The sequence below is a fragment of the Sphaeramia orbicularis genome, chromosome 11 (genome assembly GCF_902148855.1).
Source record: "Sphaeramia orbicularis chromosome 11, fSphaOr1.1, whole genome shotgun sequence".
Lineage (NCBI taxonomy): Eukaryota > Metazoa > Chordata > Actinopteri > Kurtiformes > Apogonidae > Sphaeramia > Sphaeramia orbicularis.
In genome coordinates this window covers 10,481,890-10,502,751 of record NC_043967.1, presented here as the reverse complement: position 1 = coordinate 10,502,751, position 20,862 = coordinate 10,481,890, and the positions used below count along the sequence as shown (strand labels likewise).

Genomic DNA, 20,862 nt, shown 5'->3' with positions numbered 1-20,862 from the left:
CAACACATGCAGGCACAACACTACACAAACATATTGATACAGAAATACACAAAAACAGCCATGTACGAACACATAATGCCGCTATAACACATGTGCCGTAACAAAACAGGATGTAGCTGTACCGGACACAGGCAGATGTGAATGATGGGTAATGATGGATGTAGCATTGTATGTGTGTGCTTTCACAGAAGAAACTGGGTGTAACATTATATCTCTGTGATGGTTTACAGGGTGTTGTATTTGCTTCTACATGTGTGTATGTGTTTATGTTTGTGTATGACTCACCTCGCCCTGGACCCGCTGACCATTTAGATGTTAGAGGCCGACTACAGAAGACAAAGAAAAGTAGGTTAGTACTCAACAAACAGTCATCACATCACACATAAATACCAGAATGATAATGTGACAGGGGCTGTAGCGGCAAAATTATATGTCATTTATGTAACTGTCAGGCCCAGGTCACTTAGGCCGCTCATATCTGACATTTGTGTCGTTCCAATCTAACTAGGCATATTCCTATCATTATATAACTTGTGCGTCTCTTTAAACTTCTTCTATTCTCTCTGTGATCATGCCGACACATGGCACAGAGCATCCTACCCTATCCATATCTAATGTCACAGTACCTTCTTGGACCATCGTACAGTAGAAGAACATGGACTGTTTTGTCTCTCACTGATGCTCATGACCGGAGGTCCCCCCATCTTACATCTTGTGGTTCTCGGGGGGACTCTGAGTGTCTCCTGTCTATCTCATGATGGCTCCAGGATGTTTAAACCACTTGTCAACTGACTTTCTCTCTGCCTTCATTTCTGTATGAATCATATCTGTCATGCCATATAAGATAAGATTTTTATTAGTGTAGTCTTGTATAGACAGACAGACAGACAGACAGACAGACAGACAGACAGACAGACAGACAGACAGACAGACAGACAGATAGACAGATAGATAGATAGATAGATAGATAGATAGATAGATAGATAGATAGATAGATAGATAGATAGATAGATAGATAGATAGATAGATAGATAGATGTCCTTTATTTATCCGAAACTGGGAAATTACTGCCAGTGCTCCTCCTTACCCCTGTTTCTCCTACACTTTAGCCTTGTGCTTTCATTAGAGAGGGATCCTCCTTGCAAGGGGTGAATAAACTCATACTTAAGATCAGCTTTGACTTTTGTGTTCTCTGTTGACAGATTTTTCCACCATAAGGCGTAGCATAAACAATAACAAATTATGCTTTCCTCGATGACAAAATGAACTGAGACATGTACAAAGCAGAATTACACTTCTAACCACAGGGAGTAAAATTAAGCAACCCATTACACCACCTACATGTCAACAAAACATAAACAACCTTGAAAACCTGGTTATTTATTTTCAACCCCTGGAGGTAACCTTACAGTAATGTAGAGTTACGAATCGCACATGCAAGCCCAAGACCAAGGGATTTTTATCAAGCCTCAAACCCTTTGTAAAAGCTTATTTGAGGATATAATGCAAACACTGCACGCTCACATGCATGTCCAGAAAAAAAAAGAGGGGGGAGAAAGAGAGAGAGAGAGAGAGAGAGAGAGAGAGAGAGAGAGAGAGAGAGAGAGAGAGAGAGAGAGAATTATGCTGAAGTTAGACCTCATCTGCCATTGGCTAGTGACTACCAAAAATTTACCAGCCAAAAATATTTTTCACTGGCCAAATTAAAATATCATGACTTATTTGATTTTAAATAACTACCATACGTTTTCATTATGAAAATCCAACTTAAGTATCACTGAAAGAACACAGTTATGTCCAGATAAAATTAGATCATTGCTATTTTATAAGGTTATATTTAATTTCAATGTGACTGCTGCATCATCATGTAATACAAACATTCAAAAGTGCTACCTTTGACACTGACAGAGTGAGTCAAATGTCTGTCTCACAGCTTTAACAGGAAAGTCCTGTTTAACACATTGTCTACACAGTAACTCACTTTTAAGGGGTTTATTTTTGGCTAAAATGCATGCTATCAATAAATCTCTGATATATGCTGCTCAATGACATCTGTGGTCGGATGTAAACAGAGGGGAAGCTCACTTCACAATAAAACCAACCGGCTTTGGATCAACCACGGTGAAATTAGATGATCACTAAATGACCGCACCAGGTTGGGTAGCAAATTCTGGCTCATGTAATCACCACATCATCAGCCTCAGAGTCAGACAAGTCTGAGTCTGTCAGCAACCTGTTTACAACGATCTGGCCAAAAGGGTCGAATGAATGAAAACAAAAACTCACATGCAATTAAAAATTTTCCATTGGCCACTGGCGGGTGCGTGTTTTTGTTTTACCCACCATTGGTCCTTGGCGGGTGTTAATTTTATGCCCTGCCCACATTACAGATAAAGCCAACCTTTAAATCTTGAAAGAAATAATGAATTGACATTTATCATGGTAATTATCAATACTGACTGTTACAGTTTTGGCCATATTCAACCGACCCTAACTGGCAGTTTTCTATTATGCAAGACCAAATTTGTATCACATCAACACCGCTCCCCCACCCCAATCACCACCAAAATTTAATCATTTCTTCCTCGTGCCAGTATCAACATTTCCTGAAAATTTCATGAAAATCCATCCATAACTTTTTGACACTAACAAACAAGCAAACACGCACGCAAACACACAAAGCAAAGTGATCACAATACCTCCTGGTGGAGGTAAAAACGGACAACTCAATATATTATAAGAATGTAAAACAAAGATTTATGAAAGAGTTGAAGATGGACCAAGAACAACTGATTCTTGTTCATTAATTCTTGTGTGTTTAATTCTGTACACATACTACTATATTTATAGGTCATTAGAATCCTACAAGCTAAAGGTCAACTAAGACTTTGCAGTGAATTGTACTTTTATTCTTTGGTCTTCTCAAATTTTTTTCCAAATACACTCTTTGTTACTTATTTTGTGTGTTTAGTTGTTTTGTCATTTTAGTCATTACTACTGTTTAAATGTTTTGTTTTGTGTTCATTTAGGCAGCACATTGTAAGGGAAGATTTGACAAGAGGCTATAAAAATAAAGTTATTATGTTGGAGAATCAATGCTAAGTGTTAGTTACTTGAGGCTCTCCTGCGATGACGATGAGGAGCGGTCGCTCTGTGGAAGTGAGGCCACGCTGCCAGAGCTCTTCAGGCAGGACTGAAGGGTCCTTTGGTACGATGACTCCAAGGAGTTATAGAGAGCATCGGCCTCGGCTGGAAAGTGATTCCTCAGACCCCAGTAGGCCCTTAAGGACGCAGAAAATGAAGGAAAAAAAAGTACAAAGACAGCGGGGAGAATAAGGAGAAAAATAGGGAGGTGAGAGGGATGGAAAAAAACATGAGAGGAAACAAAGAGTGTGGTTAGATAATTTAACAACACTCGTCTTTCACATAATGAAATTTTCAGAAATGCCTGTGTGAGTCTTACTTGCGGGCCTCCACTCTGGCTTCAGAGTCTGCATCTCGAATTCCCTTCTTGATGCTTTCAACCAGAACTGCTGTGTGCCTGGGAGCCAGAGAGACCAAAAGTTAGAACCAGTAGAATAAATACTGTAGGCCTTCTCAAATATCACTAATTTGTCTCAATTTGTGCTTTTGTTTAATCTGACACAGCAGTGCTGGGCACATTTTAATGGCAACACCACAGTGAAATTCATCTTTACCTCTCTAGAGAGTGTGTCTGCCATTCCTGTAGAAGGAGGTCCAAGAAATCGTAGCAGCGCCTGGAGAGAACATATTTTCACTGGTTTAATCACTGAAAAACCATTACCTGTCACAACTTTATAAGCTATTAAATAATGGCATCTTCAGACACGTTCATTAGCACCTCATTGTGAAAGGTTGATTCATCTCACCTTCTGACAGCTACAGACTTGGATGTGCAGTTACTGGTGATGAGGGGAATGAGTCTGGGGACATGAGTGTGCTACAGGGAGAAGAGGAAGCAGAGGGTCAATAGAAAAAAAGACTGTCTGATAACCATACAGCAGTAGGCTTTAAAAAATATCAAACTGATCATAAAGAGAGGTGATCTCACCCGAATGATGATGCGAATGGCCGAGACGCCAGAGGTGGCCATGACTTTGGCACAGTTGGGGATGAGGTTAAAAAGGACAGGGACGATGGCTTCTGCTCCATGGTCAAATTTATTCCCCAACACTGACGACAGGTGGCTATAAAACAAAAACACACATTTCATCTTAACATGTATGAAGGATTTAGGTCAGTGGTTCTAAACCAGTGGGGTGGACATTCTCCCGGGGAAGTGCAAGCAAAGGACGGGAGGGAAAAAAAAAAAAAAAAAAAAAAAAAATCAATAAAATCACAGACTCACTGGCTATTAGTACAAAGGAGATGCAGCAGATTCCCCCTTGTCGAAATGCAAGGGGTTGGACTCTTCCAGTGTTTCTCAATGGGGGTGGTACCCCCGTGTAAAAACCCAGTGTAAACTCTGATGTACAGGGGTTGGACAAAATAATGGAAACACCCTCTATGATGCCACAATGTTAGGTGTTTCCATTATTTTGTCCAACCCCTGTATAACAGAGGCACATAAGAGGCAGGTTTTCAGGAGTTACCGTAATTTCCAGTCTATAAGCCGCAACATTTTTCATGCTGTGAACCCGCAGCTCAAACAATGATGCAGCTAATTTATGTTTCATGGGCTAACGATCGATCCGGCTATCGAAGAAGGAAATAGAGCTGGTGCACGTAAGCTTGGCATCATCAGTGAATAAATGGTGAGATGTTGGAGACGGCAGCATAAAGTGTAGGTGCGGCTTATAGTCAGGTGCAGCCAATAGTCCAGAAATACAGTAACTTTAAGACTTTTACAACTTTCTCAAGACCACTGTTCTTGAAACAGACCTTGATGAACTTGTCTTTACCCATATTAGGTGGAAGTACAGTGGTACCTTGACTTACAAGTTTAATTCATTCTGTGACCGAACTTGTAACTCAATTTGCTCATATATCAAATCAATTTTCTCCATTGAAATAAATTGAAATGCCATTAATCCATTCCAGCCCCATAACTCAAAATACATTGAGACAACGTCTACCGTATCCAAAACTTATTTCTAACCTACGAGTAACATGCTTTGAATTTATGTGTAACTTGTATCAAGCTTATCTCCAATGCATATTGATGTATGTAGACGTATTTGACGTATTCTGGATCACCTCTTCCCAATATGTAGCAAAGCGTTTCAGCACCTCCCCTCTGGACAGGGACTGGACTTTTTTGTGCAAAAGGAGAAAATATCTGTAATAACTAATATCACCATTCCACCATTTTTCTTTTTATCAGCTACAACAACTAGTAGCGGCCTATCTGAAGCTCCCTCATAACTCGGATTTTGGCTTGCAGGTCAAAGCAAAAAAAAAAAAAAAAAAAAAAAAAAAATCGACTAAGCGACGGCTCGTAACCCGGAAAATTCACGTAAGTCAAGGTACCACTTTTATGCTACACATCAAAATTACTATTTCTTACTTTTTTTGCTAAGGAGACACCTCATTAGCCAATACACGACAATGCAACACACTAGCAGGGTGTTCTCCAGTAAATTCTGTCTGAGTTGCAGTGAGGATTCGTGGATGTTGACTCAATGTTGGTCGATACAAGCACAATCAATACAAAAATTTCCAAGAACACAATTAAATGCAAAATTTCACTTAATGCAAAGTTGTATCTGTCAAAGAAGTAACAAGATATGTTAAGACCTAAAATTTCAGATGACTCGATTACAGAAGGCAAGTTTAGTGGATTAAGGATGAGTTGATATAACTGCAGAAGTGCAATATAAGAGCTGGATCAAATTTTGGTGTTGCCAATGTGATCCAGTGTAGGAGCTTATGCAAACCCAAATGACATTTGTTATTATGAGAGGTTGTGTCAAATTACAATTACATTAACAATCTGTGCAGACTGTGTCACAGTGCTCAATCCAACTCAATTTACACTAGTAATAAACAACATGACGATGTGATGAACATATTATGTTAATTTCTAAACACAACATAGCCACTAGTGTCTGATGAACTGTACACATTTTACAGATTTGTGTATTTAGTATTACGTATTTAGTATCTGTTTACAAGAAAATTCATGTGTTTTTTTGGTGATGAGAGGAGACATGACAGACTCGGTGAGGCTGATGAAAAGAGTAAAAGCTGAGATTGCTAATGGGAAGGGCAACACCTAGTGGATTCACATCAGTTTTAGAGGTTTGACTCTGTTCCAAAGCCTGTTGTGTTTTCATTACCTTCTATTGAGTCCCTTATTTGTACAGAGAGAGCGGTCCACCACATTGTCCTACCATGTTTCTATGGTAGTTCTGAACAGTCTTCCTATTCTTTTTTGTACCGTTTCATAGTGTGTGCATTAAGTGTTAACATGTATTACTGTCACAGTTAATATCTTCTAAACTACTATATCCAAAGTGGGTAAAACACAGGTCATAATTAGGGGTTTCCTCCTTTTGTTGTGGGGACTGCATGTTGTAACCTGCTGGATGTTACCACTGAATATATGCTATGGACTCACAATAACATTCATTGTTCAGCCTCAGCACTATTAGCAGCTAACACTCACGCCACAGTAATGCAGGCCTCTCGGACCACTTGAGAGCGCAGGTCTTTAGCTGACAGTTTGAAGGCTCCGTCTAGTAGCCGTAAGTGCTGGTAGAAACAGTCATAGCCGGCTGCTCCTGCTACCAACAATGAGCGGATTTTCTTTAGCTGTAAAAACATCACAAAGATACAAATCATTCATTCATTTTCTGAACCCGCTTTATCCTCACTAGGGTCACTGGAGCCTATCCCAGCTACCTATGGGCGAAGGTGGGGTACACCCTGGACATATCACCAGTTCATCACAGGGCTGACATATAGAGACAAACAATCACTCTCACATTCACACCTATGGGCAATTTAGATTAACCGATTAACCCATCACTGCATGTCTTTGGATGGTGGGAGGAAGCCTGAGTACCTGGAGAGAACCCATGCAGACACAGGGAGATCATCATGCAAATGCCACACAGAAAGGTGACTGATGTTGGAATCAAACCCAAGACACCAGTGCTATCCACTGCCCCATCGTGTCGCCCAGATACAAATCACAATCAGATAAAAACATCGCTCTTGGGCCAGAAAACATCCTCTCTATATGTACAATTCAACTAAAGGAAAGTGGTAAATATGAGTGCACTCACAGCATTGGCTCTCTGGTCCCAGTCGTGTTTGTCATCAGAGCAGATTTCACGGATTTTATTCAGGTTGTCCTCAAGATCCCGTGTTGAATAGATCTGTGTAGAAACAGAATAAAAGAAATAGAAGAAAAGGGACAGCAAATGTCTCAGACAGAGTGGCCTCAGTGTAATAATGTAGGAATATATTTGTATTGTGTGTTCTTTACCTGCACAGTAGGGACATCCGTGAAGGCTCTAATGAAATCCTCTTCATCGACTGCTCCAGCACTTTCTTTGGATACTGGAGAATCAGAACAGGATAAATGTGAGTGTATGCATTCATTTAGATATAGAAAACATACAGTCTTCAGCTGTTAAGGACTTTGACTCTTGCTGGTTTTATGATGCTGGTTTAATTCATAGGATTGGAAGTACACCTCTACTTTGTGTGCGCAGCTGAAACAGTGTGTGTCGTTAATGGACTTCCTGACACTAATGGGCATGTCAGTCAACCATCTCTGGGGGATTGAAGCTCTATGGACCACCCCTCCTACAATGCCTCACTGAGGAGGCGGACAAGGAAACAGAAAGACAAGATGTAGGAAGCTAATATGCCAGACATAGCAGTTCAGAGAGGAGAAATGTCCTAAAGCAATGTGATAGGACAACTTCCGGAAGTGCTCGTCCTGCAAGCCACCTTCTTCACCATTGACAATCATTCTATAGCCACAATGACATGGAAACATTCACATTGTATGTCCTGACATTGCATGGCTCAGGGTCTGCAGATACGGCAGTTATTACCATTAGAATCATTAATGTTCATCCTTATTTACTGCTATCTGATTTCAACTTTGCAATCAGATTTTGAAGATTCTTTACAAACCTAAAGGTGCAACTTGTAGGTTAACATCAACAGTTTTTCAATACAATAACAACTGGATTTAGAAACATATAATTAGGAAAATACTTCAGTGATATCTGGAGGCATTTCTGTTCTGTTTCTATAGTACTTCTAGGGCCCTGAACTGAATTTGACAACTGTGTTGAGATAAAAATGTATTATGACTGGTGCTACATAAATAAAAACTGAATTGAACTGCTGACAGCAGCCTCCAAACAGAAACTGATTTTATTACAGAAATGAGCTCAGCAAATATTAATTTTCTTTGTCTTGGTAGAAATCTAATGCCTGAAGAAGTGAGGCTTTAAATGGAGTATTGTGGATGTAAAACACTGTTCATTCAGTGAACTGTGGGCTTAAGTCAGTGTGGGACAGGTGTAGTAGAGACCCAGGGGCAGAGTGGGCCCCTTTTTCAGCCCAGCAGTTTCATGCCCAAACCGGCCCACTTTTTCCATGGAGGAGGAATTTCAATAAATGACAGCAGCTAGCTCTTACAATGCCTTTTTATTGGTTGTAAGTTCAGGTATATGTTGGTAAGTTAACAGAAAACACTTCACTTTAACAACATGATTAATTAAAATTTAAATCAGATAAAGATTTATAAGGTAAAAAAAAATATGATAAAGATGAAAATGTATTTACCTTTGTACAGGAGCAATAAGTTGAATTTTAAATAATTTAAAATTGCATGTTTCTTCCTAACAGAGAGGTGGTCTATTGTTAGGTAGTGGCAGATCCAGAAAAAATGAAAGAGGGGGCTATATATACATAACTATATGATATCCTTCTCTGAATTGTTATATTCCTGCTTGCTTTGTTTACAGAACATACTGTGCACTGCGGTCATATTTCACAACACAATATACACTTTAATCTGGATTAACCCTGAAGCTTAAATATAAATGTCAGAGCCCGAAAAGTACCAAGATAATCAGATAAGTCAGCCTTTGGCTGACGGAGATTCAGCCCAAGAGGTAGCAGGTTCCGACTGCAACGCGGAAGACCAGGGTTTGAATCCCAGCAAATTTTGGGATGTGGGGGGGTGGGGGTGGTAGGTAAATCCACCAAGTTTACACTAAACTCTTCAGGAGCTTCATTTTTTTTAACCTGGCCTTTTCAGCTCCACCTGGCCTCTTCCTGCCCTCCATCACCACCCACTGACTCGTGCTACTGCTTCAGAAACGCGACTTGTGGGCCAAACCAACTTAAACATTTGGGAGGGAAGAATTCCTTCAGATGGTAGAATCCATCAAATCTACTGTGATATAGGGGCTGTGCTGTCAGATCAATGGAAAATGAATGCATCATTGAATGGAGAATGAATGCAAGAAGAAGATTAGTGAAGTGACAGATAAGTGTCAAAATTATTTTTCCCATCCAACCAGCCCAAAGTTCAGATTGACATGAGCCAGCCCATCAGGAATCCTCCCAAATCTCCCAATTCCTCCCACTCCGCCATTGTAGAGACCGTAAGGTGATGTAATAGGTGTATTGAAGTGAAGATGAGAAGCAATATTCAGAATAATGTGTTGCAACACAGAGTGGATTTGTAGAGTGGTTCACAATCCTGTTTGTTTCATTATATAAGCAACCTCTTAGAAAAAGACTTTGCAGTCTTCTAATACTGACAATTATTGTGCAAACTGAAATATGGGTCTTCTGTCTGTTGTCGGGTGTTGCCAGAGTGTGTGGGAGTCCTTTCATCTAAATGCAAATGCGGACTATGGAGCCTCCCATTTCTGCCATCATGGAAATCACTCTCAAAAATTAGATTAAAAAAAAAAGTAGATGTCTGAGGAAAAACTCAAGCTGGTTATTTTCGATTTCAGTAAAATTAAACTACCACAAGGTCTTCAATCTGTTCAGAATTCTCAGAATGCCCTTGACTTCAGTTTCTACCACCCTCTGCTCAGTCAATAGAACTGTAATGATCTGTGTGACAACAGATCACTGTCTGATGTTTCCACCTAACAGAGCAAAATACCAGGACTTAGGCAGTGTGTTTTACCTCATAACACTCATGTAGCCATGAGTGTTACAACCAGTGAGTGTGTGAGAATGTAATGAGTGAAGGCATCTACATGTTAGTGTTGCTGACAAAGGCAAATCAGAGACAGAAACAGGCATCAACTGCACAATCATGGAAACACAGCTCCAATCCAATGGAGAGAAAATCAATACACACCAAGGAGGAGGAAACGCAACACACATGCCTTCTGCAGTGTGGAGACTTTATAGGGAGGAAGCTCTCTCAGCAAGAAGATTAAAATACTTCACTTCAAAAGCAAGCACTAACTTAACCACAGATATAAGTCTGATGATGCAAACATGAGAGGGTATCAGATTTCTGCAGAGATGGAGTAAATCAGTCACTGTAGACTGGACTTCCACTCCCCATCGTCTGACCTTACACTGCTGTCATATGCTACAAGTACCCATCAGAGAACGTTACTGTTTAACTATGAACACTTTCCTTTTAACCCTCCGGTGCGCTTTTTAGGCACATTTTGCACTTCGTGTTAAAAAACTTCATATTATTTTTCACAATTTAAATAAGGTTAGAATTCAAAAGTTGTTCATTTGTGCATGAGCTTTAAAATTCTGGCCACCAACTAAAATTTGCACACTGTAAACAAAAGAAAATTACCAGACTAGCATCTGTCTCCCAAGTGTGCCTAATACGCACTATTTCTTCCAAGATAACCACTGTTTTTGATCCAAAAGCCATTAAGGCATAAATCCTGCTTTTACTGATATCTGGGCTTCATTTGAGAAGTGAGGGTCTAAATTTATTTATTAACGTTGTTAATGTTGCTGTTAATCATTGACATATGCCAGGCTGCAAAAATCAAATAATATGTAATCCAATTTTTATGTAGTATTTTGAAAAAAAAAAAAACAAAAAAAACATATCTTGTGTTTTTTGCATCAAAAAATGTCGTGACATCATGCTGAAAAGAGATCGTTTAAAAGGTTAAAAAAAAATCTAAAGTGAATGATTATTTGATATGTATGATGATTAGGACTGACCTGGATTTACAAAAATAAAATCAAATTAGAGCAGAAAAATAAATCAATATATAATATTTAATAGTTTGATTTATAGGTGTGCTTTTTATGCACACTTGGTCACAGATGGTAGTGTTTTTGAACATTTAACCTAGCGCCAAAAATAATAATGCAAATTAACCAATATTGGAGTTAATCATTGACATATGCCAGACTGCAAAAATCAAATAATATGTGATCCACTTTTTATGCAGTGTATTGAAAAAAAATTATTTTTTGTGTTTTTTGCATCCAAAAAAATGGTTTGTTTACAATACAAACACGGCATTTAAAGGGTTGAAAACTGTGACAATTATTGAGTACTTGGTATTTTTATTTACGGCTCAAGTTGATGAAATAGAAAAAAGTGTAAGAGAATTAAAAACAAACTGTATGAAAAATTTTTTGACATTATTCCACAAGTGTGCCAAAAAGGCACACTTGGTGCTTAGTAAGGGCCTTGCTGGACGGGATACTGGAGGGTTAAAGAGTAAATTAAATCTCTTTCACACGTGTTTGGCCCAGATAGGTGAATACACAGAGGACAGAGGCCATTTACAAGCAATATTATTAAGATGCAACAGATGACCTCAGCCATTTGACTGTGTCGTATGTATACTCTCTGTGTAGTGTAAATACCTAGCTTGCTGCCGGTTGCACTGGGCCTGCGTGCAGCTGAAGATTCCGCAGGCTTCTTGGGAACTTTTGGGACCTTGAAAGCAGCCTGGGCAGAAGACGACTGCTTTCCATCTACGCTGTCATCATCGTCAAAACTACGATCTGGGAGAGAAAAGGAGAGAGACAGGATGTTGTTATTCACTGAATTATCATTTCTTCACTTAATAGGGATAATAGACTGGCATGGAGGATGAAAAATGATGTGCTGCTCATAATAGTGTTTAGCTATTCATCATTTTCAAACCCCTGTCCCTTGTTATGCCTTTACATACAATTATGTACAATATTCATCCATAAAACTACAACACACCAGATACAGCGGTACAATGAAATGCAACAAAATACACAGTAAAATTAGCTAAAATGGTAATAGCTCTACTTGCTTTTAGCAAGCTCTTAACCTGCGTTGTAAAGGATTTTATATCGATAATTAATTTGATTTAGTTGGTAACGTGTTCCAGAGTTTTGCGCTCTTTATAGAGAGAGCTGCTTGTCCATATTTAGATCCATGATCAAGTATTTTACAGTTCCCTTTTTTTCTTTTTTCTTTTTTTTTTTTACTTGTTTTGTCATTGGATTAGGGCTGTGGTTAACAACGCTTTTGCAATTGATCTATCTATCAATTCTTTGCTTTATAAAATGTCACAAAATTATGAAGTATTCTCCAAAGCCCAAGATGCAAACCTTGAACGTCTCATTTAGTCCACAACCCAAGGATATTCAGTTTATTGTCACAGAGGAGGACTATTAAACTGATCATTAATGATCTAAATAGCTGCTAATTGATTTAATTGTCAACTGTATCGATTAATTGGATCAACTGATTGATTCAATTAATCGATACAGTTCTACTTTGGATGCATGTGGAAACAGGCTGTGGATTTAAAGTGTCAGAGTCATAAGATTGGAGAATACAGAATTAATACAAAAACAGTATAATCACAAAAAAGAACCCATAAACAGAATAATAATGGTGGTGTGGATTATGATATTTGCTTTTCATGAATATGCATATTTACATACAAATATAAACAAAGAAGTAAATAGAGCAGAGGGCCAACAGAGGACAACAAACAGAATGAAGAGTTGAAAGGCAAAAAAGGAGCTTTAGGTCTACAGAGAGCTTGGTCAGGAATGACTAAATCAATACTAATTACACACATCGTGAACTCACACACCTATAGCAGCAGCATTTCAATGAGCAAAAATAAAATAAAAAAATCCATCTCTAATCATCAACATGTCCACCCAGACGGCCAGTGACTGACAGTCGTCTCTGGAGCCCAGACGCTCATTCTGCATGCTAGCAAACATTTAGCTTACTAAAACGCGATTACTGACACTTGAGACCTGTTTGCAACAGCATAGCAGGTTTAAGAAGGTGCATATACCGAGTAGGGATGTAACGATTACCAGTACAACGATAAACCGCGGAAAATTTGCGACGGTTAGTATTACAGTGATACTGCTGATTTCCTGGAGCAGCAGCGGCAGTCCAGGTGTGCAAGCTCAGTTTGCAATGTTTGGCCTTTGAAAACATGGCTGAAGGCACCTGCACCGACAGCGCTACGGACCTGGTCTGAGTGCACAGCAAGAGAGAGCGCGCCCGGACCTGCTGCTTCAGATCCTCACCCGACAGAGAAACCATCTCAATATAGATACTCAGGACAAACTCATGCCACTTCAAATGGGTCCAAAACAAGTGAGCTTCAACTTTACAAAGACACGTGATATGTGGAAAAACCAAAGGATAGGAGGCTTTATGAACTGAAGGAAATTCAAAAGTAAATCCAGTAACTGACCTCCAGAAGAACTGGACTATATGCCACTGTTGTGGTTTGTCTGTCTCTCACCAGGAGTGAACCACTGACCAGTCTGGATCAGATCACCTCAACATGTTTTAAAATCCTAATTTTCTCAGAATATTTACAATTGTTCATTAAACAGTTCAAGAAAATATGATTGTGTTTCACTTCCTGTTTGTGTGTGTATAATGGTGTATATGTGTGACACCGAGAATGATTTGATATGAAAATGGTCAAACAAGCTCCACTATGACCTGTCCAACTACTTCTTTTCACATTCAAAAAACCACTCAGGAATCAATAGGAGAACTGATAAGGAATTGGATTGGTACGCAAAATTGACAATGACATTGATACAGATAAAATCCTATCAATTCCCACCCCTAGTGCAGATATCTCTTATGGCCATAAGGTGCCAGCTTAAATGCACATTTGTATGTTTGATGTTTGCATGTTAATATTTTAATGTTTCTGCCAACAGAAAGTACATTGTGCATGTTATTTTATTTGCTTTTTTTTCAAAATACAACTTGGTTAAATTATTTCAGTGTGTGTATAAGTACTTTTTGAACACTTTGAACACATTTCAACAATACCACGATAATAATGATAACCGTGATAATTTTGGTCACAATAACCGTGATATGAAATTTTCATATCGTTACATCCCCATACTAGAGAAACACATGAGTTGGGAAATTATGTGAGGACGTGCATGCAACTAAGATGTGGGAAGGAAAACTGTTGGCAAAGGAATGCATTTTTGCTACCGTCGCTCTGACAACCAGCCGCGTAGAAATGCGCCAAAGCCACCACCCTACACCTTGACTCACATCAATTTACCTCCACATACTGAGTTAAGGAGCCACAAAATGATGGCCGACATGGATGTATACACATACAAGCCACACATTGTTATGATTGCACCAGGTGTTGTGTTTAGCTCAGTAAATGATGACACCTAAATCTACCATGAAACAATATTTACACACCTATACGATCATTGATACACACACACGCACAACACACCCAGGTTCATCCCTGGACTCACAGTCACAGATCCGCTGGCAGATAAGTCGCCTCATGCTTCTGGGAGGGCGTGGTGTTGGGGTCCCCCCTCTTCTCCGAGCCGTACCCCAAGACACACACACGTGTACGTCACACACACATCATAGTGGGGTTAAGGCTGCATGCTCACACATACGCCTCACTTTGCTGTCCAAAAACCCCTCCACCCATACAAGTGCCGGCATTTTCTTTCACTCTCGATCATCTATCCCTCCCTCTCCCTCTCTCTCAGCCAGCATCTCTCTCCTCCTTCTCTCAGTAGCCTCACAGCCAATCAGAGCAGAGGTGACATCATAGTGTTGCAGCCAGTGCGGAGGCAGGACTATGAATGTGAGTGTGTGATGGGAGAGAAAGGAGGGAGAGACACACACAACACAGACACACCAGGAATATTAACAGGGCTTCTTTGTATCCCTGCCAGACCAGCTAACCTAAACTCATTACCACTGACAACATACACTCTTATGCACTCTCTCCTATACTACCAGCATCAGCAAACTGTTAAACACACACAATTTACCAGTGACACATGTATTATTCCCTCTCTCTCTCTCGCTCTCCCTTTAAATATACACAGAAGAACAAAGGCTAATAGAGCAGTGACTAAAGGGGGGGGGGGGGGTGATGAGGGGACAACAAACCACACCCCACCATCTGAGGCCTTGACCCTCCCACTCTCACACGCACACACACACACACACACACACACACACACACACGCACACACACACACACACACACACACACTATTTACTGCATCTGGACTGGACACATTTGCCGGTTGCATTGCCAATAACAGATCTGCAATGAACAGCTATGAGATTAAAGCACCCTTTTCCAGCTTTAATAAAGTCATCATACTGGAAAATAGGTTAAACATCCTGCTCAGTCAATGACTGACTGAAATCTCAGACTGACATACACTAGGAGGCAGTTGGTATACTGCCATATAGACCTTTGCCAACTCTGTACTGCAGCAGTCTTTACTTCAGCCTTTCTTTCTTTCTTCTTTTTTTTCAAATCAACACTCAGATTTTTTCCAATGAACCAAAGTACATGAGCATTTAATAGTGAGGCAAATTCACAATTTCCACAACCACTGTTAGCATCAGAGAAAATACTGCATATCTATGTGATATGATGACAGATAATTTCATATTGTATTTATTTCGTTGTGACACACAACATACTCTTTACAGTAATATCTGTAATTGCACAGATACAGGCAGGAAGTTTGCATGAAGAGAGGACAAACAAACATGCAGGAGAGTGAAGATGACACAGTGGTGTAATCCTGAACAGGAGGATGACTCTAACCAGAACAAATCAAAACAAGGAGCTCATACCAAAAAGGTGGGCTATTGTTTTGCTCTGTTTACATCTTTTACACACCTTTTTGAACTTCAGTACATCAAGCTATTAATTAATAGCAAAGAGCAAACAGATTAACTGATGAATTGCTGCAGCTTTAATAGGAAATATGCCTTTACATGTGGTAATTTCCGATACATTTATTTTTTCATACTAATGAACCATCAATATGAGGATATGAGATTTTGTTCATGATGCACTGTCTGATTACAAACAACTACTTTCAGAATAATCAGTATTGTAATGTTTATAGTTAAAACATACACATTATACTTTAATGAATTCATCGTATTAGATACCAGATAGTGATTTTAATTGCTCTCTAACAAAGCCTGTGCTTCCATTAGCAGTTCTTGACATGAGTCTGAGCATTGATTAGCATCACGGTTAGTATCATTAGCATCTCCTGCTTTTGTCTAGTCAGACCCCACGGGAGTAAATGTCTCGGGGTGAAGGGCAGAATAAAGGAGAGAGGGAGGTGGAGAGAGAGACTGATAGACCCAGAGCGGGAGAGAGAGAATCCCCTTTCCAGAGCAGACTGCACACATGCTGTTGCCATGGTGACCAGTCAAGACGAGCTTCTCAAATGAACAGAGCTGCAAACAGAAAAAAGGTCAACGTACGGAGAGCCCGTCTAATCAACAGTTGGATTCTCTGAAGTATTAGGATCACTATTTCAGGAGAAAAACTAGCATCAGCACCAACATGGATACACTACACCACATACACCGCATACACACACACACACACAAAATGAGTGTGTGAGGTATCAGCTCTACCATGTACCAGTCGGAGTTGCCATGGAAACCACAGGCCGAGATTCCCTCGGCTCTCTGTGTCAGAAAAGGCACCGAAAAAGACAAATGAAAAGATGAAGAACGCTACTGGTTTCAATTATCTGATATCCGATTGTTCAGCAATAGTCAGTTACCAATATTCTTGTTTCACATTACCGACGTAAGAAGATTTTCTTGCAAAAACATGCACACAGGTTGTGAAACTAATCCAATAGTGCTGTGCGGATACCCAACCAAAGTGACCTTTGTAGAGGAACACAAAGAGGAAGTGAAATCATAAGTCACAAATAAGATATGTGTTGTTGCTCTTTTCCACTCTAAAAAAAGAAGATAGAGTGAGAGATGAAGACAGAATGAAACATCTAGAGCCAACGCAGAAGAATAAATGTATCACATATCTGTACAAATATAAACACAAACCCCACCACACCACAAAAGTATTTTTCTTTTTTTTCCCCCATGACCACATGGTGGCAGCACTGGCTGCGTTCTTCATATGTCTGTGATTCTATTCAGCCAAAAAGAAAAACCAGAGGAATATGGTGTCCTGATGCCGACCTACACTGAGACAGCAATAAAGCAAAAAGTCTAAGGTGTTGAACCTGAAGGGACTAAACCTTCAAGTAAGGCCACATTAGCAGTTACAATTTTTTAGACAAATTACACAAAAATATTTTGTGCAGACTGTGATTTTCCTCAAAAAGTTTCCACCTGATTGTTTCTGTTTTGTTTTTGCGACACAGCAGAAAATATCAGTATTTCAGCTGAAAATCTCAACACGCCAACATGCAGTGAGAGCATAACCAGATATCAGAGAATTAAAGTTCTGACACAGAGATTTACTATGTGTGCTGATCTGCTGTAAACTGCAGGGAAACAGGCACCAATTCTCAAGAAATACTGTGTGACTGTGTACAGAGCCCCGCACTCAAGATGACACACAGGAAATATTGGTGCTCATGTGAGTTAAACCATATAACAAAAAAAAAAGAAAGAATAGGAGTAGTTGTTCATAAAGGGGCTGAGTAGATGTTAAACAGCTTTTGACTGCCCCAGATCCAAAGTAAACTAGGAGAGGTATGTGTGTCAACAGAAAACTAGACAAAAGAAGGCACGACAAGTCCTCAACTCTTTTAGCATGTAGACCAGCAATAACTGTGTGTAATTACAGACACAGAAAACACAGAATTTGAAACATGGTGCTCTAATGTGGCTGTTTTACTGGAATAAAGATACAACATGCTGCACTGTCATAGAAAAAAATGTAAAACTAGATTTTTAAGATTGGATATGTCCATTTTCTGCTTTTATCTCATGTAATGATCTGAAAACATAAGATGATCAGCAGATGTTTTACTTTCAACCACCCAGATGTTTGTGGGACAGCAAAGGACAAGGATAAAGTAGGAGACATGTCTGAGGTTCAGGCCTGGATTCTCTAATAGAAGACAGACTGTTCCATTTCCAGCCCAGCTGAGGGAAAATGAGCTCCTTAAAGGAAAACACACAGACAACACACATACGCAGGTATAATTTGGGTCCCGATTCCTTGTTAGGGGGAGGTGGTGGGATAAACCATAATATTTAAATGAAAGCTTTGCCATGGCAACTGGCATAGCCTGGAAACGGGGTCACGGAATCCTTTGCAGAGCTGGAGATGCACTGAAGCAGAATGAGCATGTCTGCCAATGCAACTGTGTGTGTGTGTGTGTGTGTGTGTCAGTCCATGTCAACCCTATACTACTATGCAAGCCGTGAAAGCTGCTACTGATAGCCAGTTTGCAATACAACCGATATCTCAGGGCTCCTATAGTGAGTCTGTGTGTGTGTGTGTTTGTATTCATACCAGCACATTTCATTCCCAGGACCAAATAGCATTAAGTACTAGTCAAGCTGGGCGCCAGCGGCACTGACATGCTTTACTTTCTTACTCACAAACAGCAGAAGCATGTAATACTCATATACATGTGCCCTGGCTAGATGAACAAAACTGTGTAACACCCAATTTAATAATAACATTTCTGAAACTACTGTTGACATTTTGGACCAAAAACCTACAGAATAGGTGACACGCTGGTGAGTAGGGCTGCATGATTTGATGAAAAAAAAAAAAAAAATCATATTGCTATCACTGGGCAAGGCTAGTTGCTTAGTTATCAAGGGAAGTTAAGATTACTGATCATCAATGTGTATGCTATAAAGATACAAACTTACATTAGTATAAAAAAAAACTTTTAATAGTGTGCTGTAGTGACTTTTTTCCTAGCACACAGTGGACCTTTAAATTGCTGCCTTTTGTGATTACATAATTACACATGCTGACACTATAATTATGATTTGATTAATTGCGTAGCACCACTGGTGAGTTATACTGATGTTGTCAAACTGCAAAGTTGCTTGATCCATATTAAATACTTGTGTAAAAAAAAAAAAAAAAAAAAAACATTTTTGGCCTTAATCTATGGCATAAACATTGGTAAAACACGCAACAGAAGGCAGTAATTCTATTTTCATAAACACCAGGAGGGAGAGACATCAAACACTCTCACCCAAACTGATTATATGTCATCTAATTTTAACAACAATATGTTCAAAGACTGCTATCAGTATGTATTAAGAGTGGGAAACAGAGTACCTCACAGTACAATACTACCACAATAAGTTCCCCAGACTCATGAGTCTGGTTTCTACCAGCTCTATTTCTAAAGTGTCATGAGACAGCTTTTGCTATGATTTGGTGCTATATAAATAAAATTTGATTGACTGATTGACTAATTTCATTACCAGGTTTCATTCAACACATGTCAAAGATTTCTCATTGTTTTTGTCATAGGAACAGAGGTAATACCAAATACTGACTTCTGTATTTAAAAGTTCAGATTTAGTTCTGATTTCAATTGATTTTAATATATTGCACAGATACCTTACAGTCCTACAAAAATAATCAAGCTGGACTTCTTCACATGAGCTGTGACTAACTACTTACTAACCAACTTTAACACTTTAGCAGGGACAACACACATAACAAAGAACATGATGAGGACTGTAGGGCTGCAATGATTAGTTGACTGCAAAATTAGTTGACTAATTTAGTAGTCGACGGGTTAGCTATGCCTGAGCATTTTGCAGAGAAAAACACATTTTAGGAGAGTTAGACACACCTTATAGCATAATTAACTCTTGTGCTCGTAGCAAGTCTACTACTGTAAGTGTGTGTGTGTGTGTGTGTGTGTGTGTGTGTGTGTGAAGGACCATGACAGTTTAAAGAGCAACGTCATTTTGTCTGACAATTTCATGATAAAATGTATGCATTGCTAAAAGTACAGGAACTATGGATGGCTTTTAACAGAAAAAGCAGATGTGTACTCCACAACATGCTATTGCTCAGACCGAGTCAATTCTAAACATGAAACATGAAATGTAATGTATCGACCCTGCAGTAATTGTTCTGTTAATGTTACCGTTTGAAAGGTCTGCAATTACTGACCGTCTGTAATGCACTGAGTGTGTATGGGGCTATGATGGACAGGTGAGTGCATGAGAAAGGTATGGGGGTGGAGCCAGTGAGCCGGTGTGTGTGAGAGAGGCGAGAGCAGGAAAAGAGAGAGAGAGAGCAGATAAGTGAGACAGAGCCAGTAGTTAAGATGCCCATTAATTTTTCCTTCTGTTATTTCAGTTTGATTACAGCTGAAAGTAGCCAATACTGTTCAAACAATAAAGAGACCACTGTGGAATAAACCCTAGTCTATCCTTTTTTTTTTTGTTTGTTTGCAGTCTGTACTCTGACTAGTCGACTAGTCGTTACAGAAGTCGATGATAGTCGACTACTGAATATCACCAGTTACAGCCCTAGAGACTGACAGATGGATTAACGCACCAGCTTACAAACCTTCTTGTAGAGATCTGTGGACCCATCTAAAAAGTGCATACACTGCAACTATCATGCCCGTGAGGGTTTGGTAAAA

General features: G+C 39.5%; 1 protein-coding gene across 40 annotated transcripts in view; it reads right to left on the bottom strand.

Annotated features, from left to right (window-relative positions):
• clasp2 (cytoplasmic linker associated protein 2) overlaps window positions 1–20,862 on the bottom strand; it is a 90,447-nt gene that overhangs the window by 36,487 nt on the left and 33,098 nt on the right. For all 40 annotated transcript variants that reach the window (XM_030147220.1, XM_030147223.1, XM_030147219.1 and 37 more), the window contains 10 exons: window positions 11,818–11,958; window positions 7,454–7,527; window positions 7,251–7,343; window positions 6,629–6,774; window positions 4,073–4,208; window positions 3,891–3,961; window positions 3,699–3,758; window positions 3,464–3,541; window positions 3,114–3,281; window positions 286–326 (listed from right to left, as the gene is read on the bottom strand). In XM_030147220.1, coding sequence (XP_030003080.1) covers window positions 286–326; window positions 3,114–3,281; window positions 3,464–3,541; window positions 3,699–3,758; window positions 3,891–3,961; window positions 4,073–4,208; window positions 6,629–6,774; window positions 7,251–7,343; window positions 7,454–7,527; window positions 11,818–11,958 — 1,008 coding nt within the window. The remainder of the gene's footprint in view (window positions 1–285; window positions 327–3,113; window positions 3,282–3,463; window positions 3,542–3,698; window positions 3,759–3,890; window positions 3,962–4,072; window positions 4,209–6,628; window positions 6,775–7,250; window positions 7,344–7,453; window positions 7,528–11,817; window positions 11,959–20,862) is intronic.